The 15364-nt window shown below is 41.0% G+C and overlaps 1 protein-coding gene across 2 annotated transcripts in view; it reads right to left on the bottom strand.

Moving 5' to 3' along the window:
• Positions 1 to 2764: 2764 nt before the first annotated feature.
• The window catches only part of raver2 (ribonucleoprotein, PTB-binding 2), a 79219-nt gene continuing 66619 nt past the window's right edge, over positions 2765 to 15364 (bottom strand). The window contains exons 10-16 of one of the 2 annotated variants that reach the window (XM_067514294.1): positions 14235 to 14599; positions 13087 to 13195; positions 11932 to 12113; positions 11158 to 11268; positions 10622 to 10723; positions 8050 to 8268; positions 2765 to 5492 (exon numbers count right to left, since the gene is read on the bottom strand). In XM_067514294.1, the coding sequence (XP_067370395.1) occupies positions 5352 to 5492; positions 8050 to 8268; positions 10622 to 10723; positions 11158 to 11268; positions 11932 to 12113; positions 13087 to 13195; positions 14235 to 14599 (1229 nt within the window). In that variant the 3' untranslated portion in view covers positions 2765 to 5351. Of the gene's footprint in view, positions 5493 to 8049; positions 8269 to 10621; positions 10727 to 11157; positions 11269 to 11931; positions 12114 to 13086; positions 13196 to 14234; positions 14600 to 15364 lie in introns of both variants that reach the window. The other variant, XM_067514293.1, reaches the window with a different exon arrangement.

Below are 15364 nucleotides of genomic sequence, written 5' to 3' on the forward strand. Positions count from 1 at the left end.
TTAGAACAGGTAAATCGCATCGCTTTTTCGGAAGGTCAACAAGGAATATTTAAACTAAACTCCGTCCAGGACGCCGCTAAGGACAAACATGAGTTTATGCTACAAAAAGATCAAAACCACTGAAAAATATTGTCTGTGTAGCTAAACCATCTGTTATACCTTGTTCTCTTGGCTACAGCAAACATGGAATCGGGGCTTTATTTTAAGACTAAACAGCATGGATCCATCTGCTGCCCAAAATATCCACCAACTCACAAAGTTGGATTCATCATTCAGCGGAAAACCACGAGCTTAATAAAGTATTTAAATAGATTTGGATCACTGTAGGAGAGCTGGGAGCGAGACCATCTAATACAAACACCAGAGCTGAGAGGAGGAGAGATTTCTAGTGCGCTGGAGTGTGTGAGAGCTCTACAGGTGCACGCAACATGCGGGAGTGTGGCAGACATAACCAACACTCTTCACTACACGAGAAGACAGGAGAGGAAGAAAAAAACCTGCAGGCTGAGTGGCTGAAGGCAGCTGGAGTTGCTTTTCTACTCTTTTTCTTTCAGCCTGTCTCTGCTCAGCCCATTACCTGGCAGGAGCACATTTTTAGAGAGCTACACACACACACACACACAGAGCACAAGCTGAAGTAAACACCATTCAACTCTCATTATCTGCAATTCAGTAACTTTGAGTGAAACAAAGTTTAATCAATCTGCCCGTCAGGATGTGAGAGCAAGCAGGGTCAGAGCTGCAGCCACGTGCGATCATTTCTTATTTCGTGCATCCTCACCTCAGCCGTTTGGCCGAGTCTGAATGTGAAAATAGGCTCACTAACAATTTCTGCATTCAGAGGGGCATCCACACAGTTTTGGCTGTCATACCTTTCTCCGAAAATAAGCCACAGGAGACTTGATTGAGAACCATCTTCATGATATCTACTTATTTATACAGTTTGCAGACTTGCAACACAGAAATCCAGACCGTGGGACAGGACAGCTACTTCTTTACAGGGTCTAGATGACTACAGAAACAATGTAAACTTAAACGAGTTGAGTTTCCAACAACCTGTGGTGAAAAGATAACAAGCAGCTTCGTTAGGTTTAAGCAAATTAAACCAGAACTCAACTTCTGAACAGATTCAACCAATTATTTCCTTATTTCCTTTCCATTGTTTGGTCAAAGGTCTATAAAAAGAGCAAAAAGGGAAACTATGACATGCACATCTGGCTTTGTGGTCGGCCTACGTGAAAACTTGAAATTAGCAAACAAATTCTTTCCTATGGTCTCAAAATACCTGATTCCGATCTCACTGACCCTTCAAATATGTTAAGAATCTGCCCTTTACTCTCTTGAATTCCAGCTCAAAGTTTTCTAAATCCTTAATAGATTTGAACTCCACACACAGAAGAGGAAAAGCACACACGGAAACCGTTAAGACCAAAATAATTCAGGCCTGGCTGTCTGTAGTATCTGGATCTACTGTGGCAGACTGGGAGGCAGACAGTCCGTCTAAACTCACATCCATAAACACAGAACTCCTGTCTCTGGCGCCAACACACACACACACACACACACACAGACATTTCAAGCTTTCCTTTCACAGAGGTGGAGGTGAGAGCTATCACCTGGCAGAAAGCGAGCACTGGAGTCCAGGTGGCTACTCTTCATTCTCTCACAACAGGAAGCAAATCAACCTGTGGCTCTGAGCCAGGCCAGACATGTCCAATACATCCAGGGCTGCCATAAAATGTGTCTGAGTGGTTACAGATGATTCGCAGAAGGTCCGGCAGATGGAAGCATAGTGTGGAAAAATAAAAAATAAAAATCAATTAAAAAGCTTGAGAAGGGGAAACTGTAACATGGGTTTGACAAACAGATGCTGTTTCACAAAATAAAACGTCAATCAGGCCCCTTGCAGATATTTAAGAAGAGATGGGCTGTAAAGAACTTCGAAGACGTTCAACTCGCAGACCTGAGATGTGCAAATTCATCATGAAATTGTGTCACAATTTTTCAAGCGTGTCCTAAGAAAAACCCGCTGTAACTGTTCCTCCTGTTAAGAGATGACTTCTTGAAGCTCTTTCAGTGGAAGTAATAATCGCCAAAATCTGTCTTCAGGTAAACTATTTGTTTCAATATTTTTTTGCCCATCTTTTAGAGGGACCTTTCATAGTCCTGTGTTAGGAGGAATGTTCACCGGGCCACCTTAGGGCACACTTAACGATTGCAAACTGCTCCTTCAAATCAGCAGGCCTACATGTAAATGGCAAATTAACTGAAGCATCACTTAGGTTTGAGTTTTTTCAGAAATTAATGGAAATCAGTTGCACCAAAGGCAAATTTGGAACCAAATTTACAGATAACATTTGCACAGTGTCGTTAAACATGTACAGAGAAATCTTTCATAACTCTTTGGTTATTTAATTTGAATAAACCAAGTAATGCATCATAGGCCATCTACATTAGATTTGTGTCATTTTGTGTAAGTACCTTCACCTTCATAAAAGTAATTCCTTTGTAAATTTGTTTCGTTACCACTCAGTATTATTCTGCATGCAAAACATTTTAAAACCACCAGCAGAAATGAAAAAGAAGAGGAATCACGAAGCTGTAAATTGCAAGTTACTAAAATCGTGAAATAAATTGCAGTAGCTTTGAGGATCGGAGGCGAAAGTTGTCATATGTGTCAGATAGTGTGGTCTGCGGCCAAAGTGAAACCTTCCCACGTATGAATGTCTAAAACAGTCAGTGACGATAAGAAGGAAAAAGGAGCCTATGCATGTCATGTTTATTATGCCAAATAAATACACCTACACACACCAAGCATCTACCCGCATGTGTTTCAGCACATAGTATATCAATGTTTGGGTTTGTTTTTTGCATTCACTGAAAACAAACCCATGCTTCAAATGTGTTTATACAAGATGATGAGCAGAAGGCGAAATGGAAAACATGGAGTGTGCCCCTCCTTAAGTGATAAAAAACATAGAGGGATGGGTATTGCCATTAGTTTCATCCATTTTATCAGTTTTCAACAAGCGCACCTGCACACATCTGCTCCGACATCACCGCCGGCCAGCACACGCAAACATCATGTACATCCTGTTTACAACATCCTGTGATGAGAAAACCAGGACCTGACCCGTGTCTGTGCCTTATCTGATCCCACACGTCTATTGGTTTTCACAGTGCGTGAACGTGGTTTCCGTGACGACGCAAGTCATATTGTGCTCCATGATATAGAATCAGAAAGTTCTAAGAAGAATACAAAACCACATTAAAAAAGGCCTGTACCAAACACTGGGTATAATAATGTACGTATGGCAAAACATTTTCACTACAAAATAAACATTTTACATTCAACTTTCTACAGTATAAGGAGCTTTAGTTATTGCCGGTTTGTCAGGTAAGAGGCGTGTGCACATGTTCAACGTATAATAATAAAAAAAAGTGCTGAACACCCAACAAGCTTTGTAGCCATAAAACTTCACAGCCCGTTACAACTGCTATTATTAAAAAATTGTTTCGGAAAAACAACTCGAACACAATGTGGCTTTTTCCATAAAGCTTAGTCAGATTTATGCCATTGGAAAGAAATCATCTTACTGGTCGGCTTTTTGATGCCAACGGAGCAGAGTTTCAGAAGTCGACAACGAATAGGACGCCGCAACTGAGCAAGAAACATTGAAATGCTAAGTTTTGGAACACGCTTCTAGTCACAAAACAATACATACTGTAGCTTTAAGCAGCATCTGATGAGCAACAGCCCCTTAAAAGATAAAACTGTATCCTATTCTTACACAAAATAGGGTTTTTTTTTTTGGTTTGCACGACAGTTGTCTTCCAAATATCTCAACAGTTCTTGTACCAAGAAAGTACCAAACTTCACCATTTTATACTATCCAGAAATGTCACAATGTCTTTCCGTGTGCACTGCATTGTAGGAGAACGGTGACCAACATCACATTTAGCAAACTGGATAATGTATTGTGCATACTTATTATGCGTATGCAGTAATTGGAGTTCAAACCAGTAATGTATGCAGTATGGCCATGGGACACACTTGCAGAAACCTTTATATCCCAATGGCAGCTGGACATGAAAGTAGAGCTCTCGTTAGAAACCTGGAGCAAAAAAACCCACACATTTAATGTCAAAAATGATTTGTATAACCTTGGAAATATTGTATTATATTACAAACATACAGCAGTATAGAGGAAACATAATAAATGTTTCCCTTTCATTCATGTAGAATAATATGCAAACAGAGAGCTGTGTAAATGTCCCTTATATGTACGATACTGTCTGTCACGCATGGCTTTATATATTGTGTGTTACACACTGTATATTACACAAACGAAGGTCCATTCATCGAGGGAAGCCAGAGTAAGTCACTCACATTAATCGCTTTGATTTGTTCAGGCCCTTGTTTTCCTGATGTGCTCCCAAGCTTGGGATTGAAATGGCTGACACTTCCTACAGATACAGCATATCAAACACACGCAGGAACACACACACACACACACACACACACACACACACACTAATTCTCCACGGGGAGATATAAAAGAGGAACCTGCAATAAAAGTAAAAGAGGAAAGACACTGAAGCGGGAACAAACAGATGTCATTTCAACTGACTAATCAAAGCGCGAGGGTGCAACACCCTTTTGTCTTTTGAAAAACACGGGGAGGGGGGAGGGCTAACTGTAAGACTGGACCTAAGACAGTTTCAGCAGGTAGACAGTTGCCTGGCTGGAAATACAAAAGCAGCTTATACATACAGATACAATATACTTTGTATTATATTAGAAAAAATGTACAAGATAATATTAGTTTAAGTACAGTTGACACACTGACTGAGAAACAAGTTAAAGATTTAAGGCTTAAACAGGACAAAAGCAACAGCATGTATGTGTGTTTTTTCTGTGTTTGTGTGAACACATTTCGTCTCCAAACCATTGCTGTGAGGACACGGCTGCATTTTGGACAGAGCTCCAAACCTCAAAGAGCTGTTTGAGGGTAAGGACGTCAGGCTAAGAAGGATATAGGTTAAGTTAAGGTGTTATGTGAACGAGTGTCCTCACAACAACAGACAGACCACTGTGTGTGTGTGTGTGTGTGTGTGTGTGTGTGTGCGTGTGTGCGCTTATGTACGTAAGTGCCAGGATCAAAGAGCACTATGGCTTGCTTTCACTTGAGCCATTTGCATCCCTAAATCTACTACTGGAAATTGAAAACCTACTGCAGGGATGCAAAATGGCAGCCACAGAAAGGCCACTAGAGGGGGCTGTGACAAGCAGCTGATGCCGTTTGTGCCTCCCTCCATAAGCTTCAGGCTTTAAGGTGGTTTGGTTCATACTAGAGCCTCTTTCTCTTGAAGTAGTCGGCGTACTGCCCCCCCAGACCCTGGGAGTGCTGTCCGATGTAGGCACCGTCTGATGATGTCACTTCCTGCACTGCCAACTGAGGATACTCTCTCTTATGGCCCCTTGTCTGATTCTGAAGAAACAGAAATGAGAAGAAAGGTAAAGTTAGAGGTTATGAAAGAGTAGGTTGGAGCACTTTATAGAAAAGTGCAACATTTTTGGAAATATTTTTCTTGCTGAGAGGTGGATAAGAAGATAAACAGCTGCTGGCACCAGCTGCGTATTTACTTTACAAGAGAGTGAATAAGAAGACTTCCCAAAATATCCAACTGTTATTTTAAATGTTAACAAATGTCTCACATCTTAGAGGAGCGTTTAAAACCTCCGCTGCCTCCGTTGAAAGTCGAAAGCTTGAAAGGTCACTTTTCAGATCATTGCTGGTACTTGAGGGTTTGTCATTTTGGAATAATTAGGAAAACTTTATCGTATCACTACAGGTTTTTTGGCTTTTCTCTACACACATTTATAATCAGAGGTTACTGATTTATTAATTTTAAAACAGGAAACTAGTGATGGGTCAAACAACATCGAGGCGTCGGTGCGTGTATAAAGCACAAAGAAGGAAACCCCCCGTATCGATGTGTGTATCGCAGTGACCTAAGGAAGTTAAGCGCCAAATTGTGTTCATCAGAAAACGCTGCTTTTGGCTGTATTCATGCTGAAAGGAGGAGATGAGACTGTGTGTTTGGTGCCATTGATATTATTATTATTATTATTATGATTGGTCAGTATCCACTGATATTTCATTCATCCACATGTCACTAACGATGAGCCAAGTTCAGTCTCCGCGTTATTCACATTGCCTGCAATGTCCAGCAGATGTCGCTGTTAAGCGACACACACCGTCCAGGGACCCGTGCCACACACTCCACGAGGCGTCATCTACTCATCACTACAGAAACTCTTTCAAGGATGCAAACATCCATTTTTGATTTGTTTGTTTCAAGTCTTTCCAGTGTTTAAAATGTGATGCACTACTTTACTTGTTAACACATTTAGTGTTTCGACCCGTTTTATTCGATGCAAAATTAAACTTTTTTCTTCAAACGTTTTTCAAACCTTTTTTTCTGTTAATGATTTAACAATCCCGAAACTTCGTTATTATGGAACTATAATAATTCATAGATTTGTGCTCATTCGGTGGTAAAAATAAAAATTTCATCCCAAAGTTTCAGTATTCTAACCTGAATAACCTTCCACCACCAAGCAAGTAATTGAAATTTTCAGTGCAACTTCTAGCTCTGTTGGCCTTAGGCTTATTTTTTTTTTATATCACTTATATCTTTTTTCCATGCGTTTATAAAATTAATACTCTCACTATTATTATGTTGGATTTTAAATGGTCACAACACATATTTTGTTCTTTTGCTCCTTTCTTGGAAAGGAGTGCGAGGTTAGAGTAAATTGTGGAAACATGGAGAATTTTAATGTTATTATCACTACACTGATTAATAAAGTTGCAGATGAAGTAAAAACTGTGTTTGGAAAATTAGCTGGGAAAAGTCAAATACAAAGGTCCTCTGTTTGTGTGTCTAAAGATTTTAACTCCAGTAAGACAGGGCCACAGAGGCCGTCTGTGCAAACAAATATAAATCTTTCCAGAGAAGAGGCTTAGCTCAGATGTTGGCCATTTTTCTCCATCTCTAAGGTTTTTTTTTTACAGCCTTGAACTACAGAAACTAAGTGAAAGCTCTAAAAGTGACAGCAAACACGCACTATGCGCTGATCTGAAACATGCTCAAAGTTCACCTATATGCGCAAACAAAATGCATTTTTGGCCATGACAAAAATGACTAACGTACATTCCCAAATGCCTAGATTCATGTGGAAAACAGAATCATGTGACACTCCCCAGTTGGAGGTGTTTAACTTCCAACTAAAGCAGAAATACTGTTTTTTCCATTGAGTAATTTTTTTCCAATTCAAGTTTGTGTTTTCGTTCAATGTTAAGCTCATTTCAATTTAACTGAACATTTCCTGCCGGGGATATTTTCTTTGAGCCACACTTTTATTGTGAAACATCTGTGCAGGGAATATTCAGTCAGGGACACGGTAATAATAACCACCGGGACATTTTCACTGTAGCTAGTATCCAATTCCACCCCCTTGACAGGTTCCTTTGTAACTTCACCTGTCAGTGGTTTTAATGTTGTGGCTGGTCGGTGCATATAAGCCCGTTTAAAATAAAGGCCTCGTTCTCCTGTCACTGGGGAAAAACAAGGCTGGTTACATCAATCCATCAATAGGAGTTTGTCATGCAACTTCCTGCTGCTGTTTCACATGAAAACCATTTTTTGCTGGTTTGCCTGTTTCTTTTGTGAACAAATTACAGCAAGAGAGAAGTGATCCTGAGACGGATTTGTAACATAGTTAGAAGAGAACAAACTGTGCTGAATTACTGCGTGAAATGCAGCTTTGTACAAAGAATCACCCATTAGTCATTTTGCTAAAATTATCACTTTGAATTCAGTGAACGAAACAGTGATTCCCTTCATCAGCCCCACAGTCAACACACAACACTGCCCACTAATATCAGAAGTTTCAGGGAGAAGCACCGAACCAACTTTGCCGCAAAGGACTAACAGATTAACTAAAAGTGCCCCGTATGAGTGTGAATATCCTTCACTCACATAGTAGTAGGTGTTCCAGTCAGTGGTGGCGGTGTGCGTGTGTGTGACAGGGCTTGGTGTCGCTGCCGCTGGGTGTGGTGCCCCGAGGAAGCTCGGCATCAATGGCAAGGTGCTGTAGGCCGGGAGCACGGCAGCAGCTGGTAGAACAGCTGGCGGAGGGGCTGCACCATTACTGACGGCATGCAGAGAGACTCCTAGAGGCTTACACACATCTACCTCCTGTAAGAGACGAACACATACACACAGCTACTCATTCAGTAGCATCAAAATACAATTATCAGAAAACAAGCAAAAGCTCTGAACTATGAAGGCCCATATATTTGTAGCTGGTACGGTACATTATTGTTTAAGTTATTAAAACACCTCATGATTTCACAGTGACTTAATCGCTGATTTAATCATTTACCTGCTCCTCCCCCTAGTGGCCATTATGAGATGCATGGTTTGCAGACACTTTAGTGTCCGTATAGGCTCAATGTTTTCCAGAGACAGACGGCAAACAACAACAACAAAAATGCTATAATGTCATGTCAACACAGTTCCAGTATAGTTTATTGGCAGGAAGAAAGTTTGTGTAAGAAATACATCACTTGCCACGAGACCCCAGGTTGCATCTTCAAGCAAAAAAAACACACAGACACTCCAGCACTAGCAGATAAGCCTGGACCTGGCCCTTCAGGGTGTGTGGAGACGTCTGGGATCAGCTGCTGGGTGCAGAGTGACGTGTTCCTTCTAACAGGGTATCGATGTCTAAGATCGAGCTCACCCTCTCCAAATAAACCTGCCACCAAACTGCATGTAAATACCATCTGAGGGCTATAACCCAGATGATTTACACTCCATCTGCAGGACAGGCAGTAGTGTAAGTTACATTTTAAAGAGCTTTTGTGTGTAAATGGTAAATGCTCTTCACTTCTATAACTTCTTATATCACTGTTCTGTCTATTGGCACTCAAAGCACTTTACACTGCTTCTCATTCACACTCACAATCACACACACTCACACCCCGATGGGGGAGCTGCTATGCAGCTGGCCAACACACACAGGGAGAAACTAAGTTGGGGTTCAGTGTCTTGGTCAAGGACACTTCGACATGTGACAGGGGGAGCCGGAGATCGAACCAACAACTGGAGGATTGGTGGACGACCGCTCTACCTCCTGTGCCAGAGTCGCCCCCACTACATTCTGTATGTAGCATTTCAGGTATCACTAATTAAACGGTTATTTGAATTTGTAAAAATGAATTACAATAATTTGTTATGCTGGAATTAATGTCAGTTGATCATTAATTCGTTGTCACAAATGATTAATTTTGTGCCCTATTAAACTAATGTTGTTAAATTATTTTATTCATTCAATTTGTCCTCGTCTCCAAAAGGAAACTATTGCAGTCAGCATGCTATACCACATCATCAGAAGTTGTCTCGACACTCCGAAGCCCCCTGCTGACACCCCCACCCCAACCCTCAACATGTTGGTCTCGTGTCTGAATAAACCTTTATCTGTAAATGAAAAAGTCTAAAATGAATGCTATCACATTATCCTAAAACGTGCAGCAGGTACAATGTTCGGAGAGATATTTTGTACCACAGTCGGGGCAGGAAATGAAACAAAACGGCAGAATACTGTGGAGGAGTGTTGCTATGGAAATTCGTCTCATCTCACGTAATTCCATACAAACTATTTTTCCCCTGCAGATACAAAATTGTCAAACCACAGAGAGAGACTGGTCTGATTATTACTGTGGATGTGTCATTTAATGCACGCAGGTTTCCGGTGAGCTGCTTTGTTTCCAAGTAGTGACATGTGATGCCCATGTGGAAGCTATTAGGACACTGTGCAAACGTTAAAGGGTTCTGTGAGCCAGGGTGCACATCCTCAAGCTTGTCTTTCCGAATTCTATCCCAACTTAGGCTTCTGATGTTCAATATTTGTGCACATACAAGTGTATTGTAAAAACAAGCAGGAAAAGTAAAAGTTTGTAAAATCCACCAGAGGTGCAGCCTGATAGGGCAGAAAATACTCCTCCTCCGTGTTGCTGTAACCATAACTCATCCCAACTGTTCAAGGCAGATGGTCACCCACCCTGAGCCCAGTTCTGCTGGAGGCTTCTTCCATTAAAGGGAGTTTTTCCTCTCGCCTGTTCCTGGGGCTTGATCAAGGGGGATTTGTTGGGTTTTATCTACACATCCGTATAGTCTTGACCTTAGTAATGCAAAGTACCTTAAGATGACTTCGTTATGAATTGTTGCTAAATAAATTAAGTTGAAGTGAACTTTCTTAAATATCATGTGACCTAAATGATATAAAAAAACAAAACATCAAGTCATCTCATAGATAGATTCAGCAATGTTACACACTCATTGTCCTCTTCTCAGACTGTGACCCAAATGGAGTTACTTCCACCTCATCAACCGCGTCTTTGTGGCCTCAAAGTCACTATTCATATTCCCATATTTCAAAAAGCTTATTTTCACGCCTGGCATGTGTTAGGCTCTGTACCTTCACAGCTTCATGCCAACAGCTGAAGGCTGAGACTTGTTTTTGTACGTTTTGAACGTGAATACACACCTTGCTCGCGTAAGCCTGGTTGGCAGCTACGGGTTGAGAATAGTACTGAGTGACCGCCTGCATGTAGGAACTGTAATCCCCATAGGAGGAAACTGGTGGAGCCTGCTGGAAGACATCATGATGTGATTAAAAATACTGCAGAGGTCAATATTATTGTCACAATGTATTTACACTTGTAGGCAATTGTTAAGGCAAATTCCATGTTTTTTTTACTCATACAGTATAAATAAATAAATAAAGACAACAGCTGAAACACTGAGACATATTCATACTACTCATACCCCCCCTAAAAATCATATTGGACTTCAAAGAGCAAAATATCACATTTCAAGACCGACTCCCCTTTAATGTATGTTGGCTGTAGGGATAAAAAATAAATAAATCTACCAAATACTGTATGGAATTTGCCCATGGTAGCTAAACATCTGCACACAACCTTATAAAAAGAAGAAACGAGTTGTGTGCTGACATCAAATAAAGGCAAAATATAACACAATGTGCAACTGCATATTGGAACTGATAAGAGTGTGTGTTACCTGTGTGTGCTCCTTGCTGTAGTCTGTTGCCGTGCCTTCCTGTGGAGCGGCGGTGCTGTAGGTGTGGGCTTGCGCTGCTTGGTAGTGCTGGTACCACTGCTGCATGGCCTCCTAAAGCACACACGCATCAGCAAACATCAGGTGAAGAGAAGCTGGAGCAGATAAATGTAGGTTTGCTTTGTGACTTTTTAGCTTTTGCTGGTTTTTGCTTCTTTTATTTCACTTTATTTCCCTTTCTTTGTCCTTCATTAGCGATTGTTCCTGCCCACGGCTGTCCCCTGATCGCCCCCCTCCCCCCTTTGTTTTCTTTATCCAGACAAATTAAATTGAGCATTTTATTGGTTATCTAATCATGACTCATTTGTTTGGATGAGTAGAATGTAATTAACATTTGCAATTGGGTTTGCATTGCACTGCAAATATCAGATATGTCACTTGCTGCTGTTCGAGCCATAATAACAATGAAGGGAAAGACAAACAGCCAGTAGGGAGGCTTCATGGCTTGTTCTGAGTGGAGTGTTAAGAGAGAGGAAGTGATAGGGACAGATGGAGACACATAGCTCTCTCTGCCAAATCCTCTCATTCTGTCTGTCCAAATATCCATACCCATTCTCATTTCTTCCCCCCACCCCTTACTGTTGCACTCATCCATTCCATCACTCTACGTCTATTAATCGGTCAGCCACCATCTCTCTATCAGTCACATCCATCCATCTTTTAACATACTTATTAATTTGTATCTTTGTGTAGTGGGTCAGTACTGTGTTGCAGTACCTGTGTGTATGCCTGATTGTACTGGCTGTAGTCAGTGGAGGTATCAGTGCTGTACGGAGCGGTTGTTGTTGCAGCAGCATTATGGGAGAAGGAGCTGGAGCCCTGGGAGATGACTGGAGACACCGTGCTGCCGTACATCCCAGAGCCAGACTGTCCTCCCTGGGCTTTACTCCCCACTGACCCTGAGAAACCACAAAGGAGACGCAATGACTTAGAAATCAAAGTAATATAGGCATTAATACTGAAAAATGTAGGTAATAGTCTAATAAATATAATTTAAGTATCAAATACTTGTTTGTTTGTGCCCTTGAAATGTGGATCCTAAATGTTCTGATCATGTTTTTATTGAAGGATGACAGCCAAATTAGTTAGTACAGTTAACCAATCGTACAAGTTTCTTTATGTTCAGCACAACAAAACAATCCTTGTCCACCCAAAAAAAAAAAAAAAAAAACAGCTAGAAAGAAGAAAACAAGTGCTTCCTTCCAAAGTAAAGAAAAAAAAGTAACTTAACAACTGTTAGATCTCCGGCGAAATATTTGCAAAAGTGGTTTGAATGATATGAATGTGTCCTTGACATAAACTTGGCCACCATCCGTTTTTATTGTAGTTGTTGCGTTTCCAAGCTGATTTCCGATTGTGCAAGAGCAAGTGTCCCACTTTGAAAAGGCACCTTTAAAGCACGATTCACAGAGGTTTTCACACTCAAAAGACAAATTGTGCAATTACAGTATTTAGCAGTCTTAGTTTTATTAATAGAGGGGAAGTGTTTTGTGTACAAAAACTGAATCAGATCAAATAAGAAGCAAATAGGTGTCGATACTAATGTGTTGATGTCTTTAGTGTCCAATAAGGTTTAAGCCTATATTTAGCATATGTTTAATAGTATGTGGTGCAGGAGGTAAGAGCACCAACCCCATGGTTGTCAGTTCAAACTCCAGCTCCTCCGGTCACATGTTGAAGTGTCCCCGAGCGAGACACTGAACCCCAACTTAGTTGCTCCCGGTGAGCGTTGGCCAGCTGCATAGCAGCTTCCCCCATCGGTGTGAGAATGTGTGTGTGTGATTGTGAGTGCGAATGGGGGAATGAGAAGCAGTGTAAAGCCCTCTGGGTAACAGTAGGTAGAAAAGCACCATATAAGTGCAGACCATTTACCTTGCAGAGCCACCCCTGGCATTACGCTAGCCAGGTTCAAATACGGGTTAGAAGGCAATCGGACTTCTTTAGGGGGATCACCCAACAGTGAGCTCTGACCACTGCTTACCTGAAGAGAGAAAACGATTTATGTTGTATTAATCCCAGTAGGAGCCTCGGGTCAACAACATGCTGCAGATTCTTAGGTGTTAGTTATCAGTCTGTCTACTATTTAATCTCACGTCCACATTTTTGTAGTACTTTTACTCTTCATGTTGATCTGCATTATATTTACTGTGGAACAGCAAAACAGCACTGTGGCCTGTGCAAAAATTAATTAACGACTCAAACATCCCGACTTCACCATTAGGTTTTAAAGCTGTAAAGATCCTGACGAAAAGCTGATGAGGCTGTGGGAACCTGGGAGGACTGTCCTCGCTGTTAATTATACTTTCCTTCCATTAAGAAGACTTTAGCGAAGACAGCACTGGGAATGGAAACAGTTCCCGTAAGAACGTTAGTGCTGTGATTATCTCTGCGTACCGACTTATTATGGATGATGATTTGAGCACTTCAGTGCTTTAATAGGAACGCGCAAAACAGAGAAAAGACATGGGTTTGACAGTGCAAGAGAGACAACTGGGCAGGCAGCGAGGCAGACAAAGGGATGACTACTGTATCAGTAAATTGCATTGACACAAAAGTGTATTACAAGAATTTCCCAAAGGAAGAGCGCTTGAGGGACTGAGGCTGTTTATTCATATGCTCACTTGATGTGTTTGTGTGTTTTGACCGAGAGTGACACCCAATGGGGTTGAATTACGAATAAATATACCCGTGACAGAAAGAAAAATTGGTAACGAGGTGGTAAGGCTGCAGTCTAAGACTAAAACTAAATTCTTTTTTTTTATGGAAGGTGTTGTATCTAAAATGTAAAAAAAACAACATATACATACACACACACACACACACACACACATATATATATATATATATATATATATATATATATATATATATATATATATATATATATATATATATATATATATATATATATATATATATATATATATATATATATATATATATATATATATATATATATATATATATATATATATATATATATATATATATATATATATATATATTTTCACTGTGCTCACCATGTTGGTCAAGGGGCAGCCATCTGAGCTGTTGTGCAGGCCTGTTGATGTATAGACTCCTCCAGGGGGTTTAGGAGGAGGTGGACCCAGGCCCGAGTTACTTATACCCAAGGAATAGCTCTGGCCTGCCAGCTGGGAGCTCACCATTGTCCCTGGAGGAGCAGGCTGCCTGTCACAGGAGGTGGAGGAAGAGGAGGAGGAAGAGGAAGAAGAGGTGGAGGAAGCAGAGGGGTTTGTAGCGAGAGAAAGGGTGTTGTTTTGCTCCCCTGCTCCACCTCGACCCTGAAGGTACGGCATCACGCCTGCTGCCGAAACCACTACTGCGGCATTGTGGGTAGATGTCGGCACTGACTCCTGTCCCAGCTCTGCAAGAGGGGAAGAGATGGCAGTGCATGGAGGAAAAGAAAGAAGAAAAAAAAAGGAGAGGATAGACAAAGGCAGGTCAGAAAAGGAAAAGAAAGGAAAGAAGGGAATGAACAAAGAGAGGGGGGAAGGGTTAAAAGTTAGTTGAGGCAGCAAAAGGCAATAAAGGAGCAAAATACAGTACAGACATACAAAGGAAACAAAATGGAATGGGATGGAAGCAAGGCAGGAAGAGATGCCAGATAAATGCATGAAATGGCTTTTCCAGATGACCATTAGTTTCTCCATCTCCCCTGGACAGAGACAAATCACTCAGCCGGCTGAAATCTGAAAGCCTAGCCCGACTGTCTCTGTAGAGCGAGTTGTAATATTTGAGGACAGGTTTTCTGCTCATGCATCATCACTTATCATGTTTATTTACAGCCCAGCGCTTTGCTCCACTCTCCCAATATTTCACTCACTCCAGGGTTTAATAAACACAAATATGGACACACATGCATATACACAAGCAGAAAACGTACACACACCAAAAAAAAAAAAAAAAAAAAAAAACACAATATAAGCATACACATACACATAAAGGGTGAAGTGTCTCTCTCACCCACATACACACACACACACACACTATAACACTTATTATAAATCCAATATTTCAGTGACAAATGGCCTCCACAGAACAATAAAAGAATCAGCTCTAATGAGCCTTAAGCTAACAGTCCCAGCAGATGCATGCGCTGATAAAAGCCTCACATCACAAACTGCCAACT

The sequence above is a fragment of the Channa argus genome, chromosome 8 (genome assembly GCF_033026475.1).
Source record: "Channa argus isolate prfri chromosome 8, Channa argus male v1.0, whole genome shotgun sequence".
Taxonomy (NCBI): Eukaryota; Metazoa; Chordata; class Actinopteri; order Anabantiformes; family Channidae; genus Channa; species Channa argus.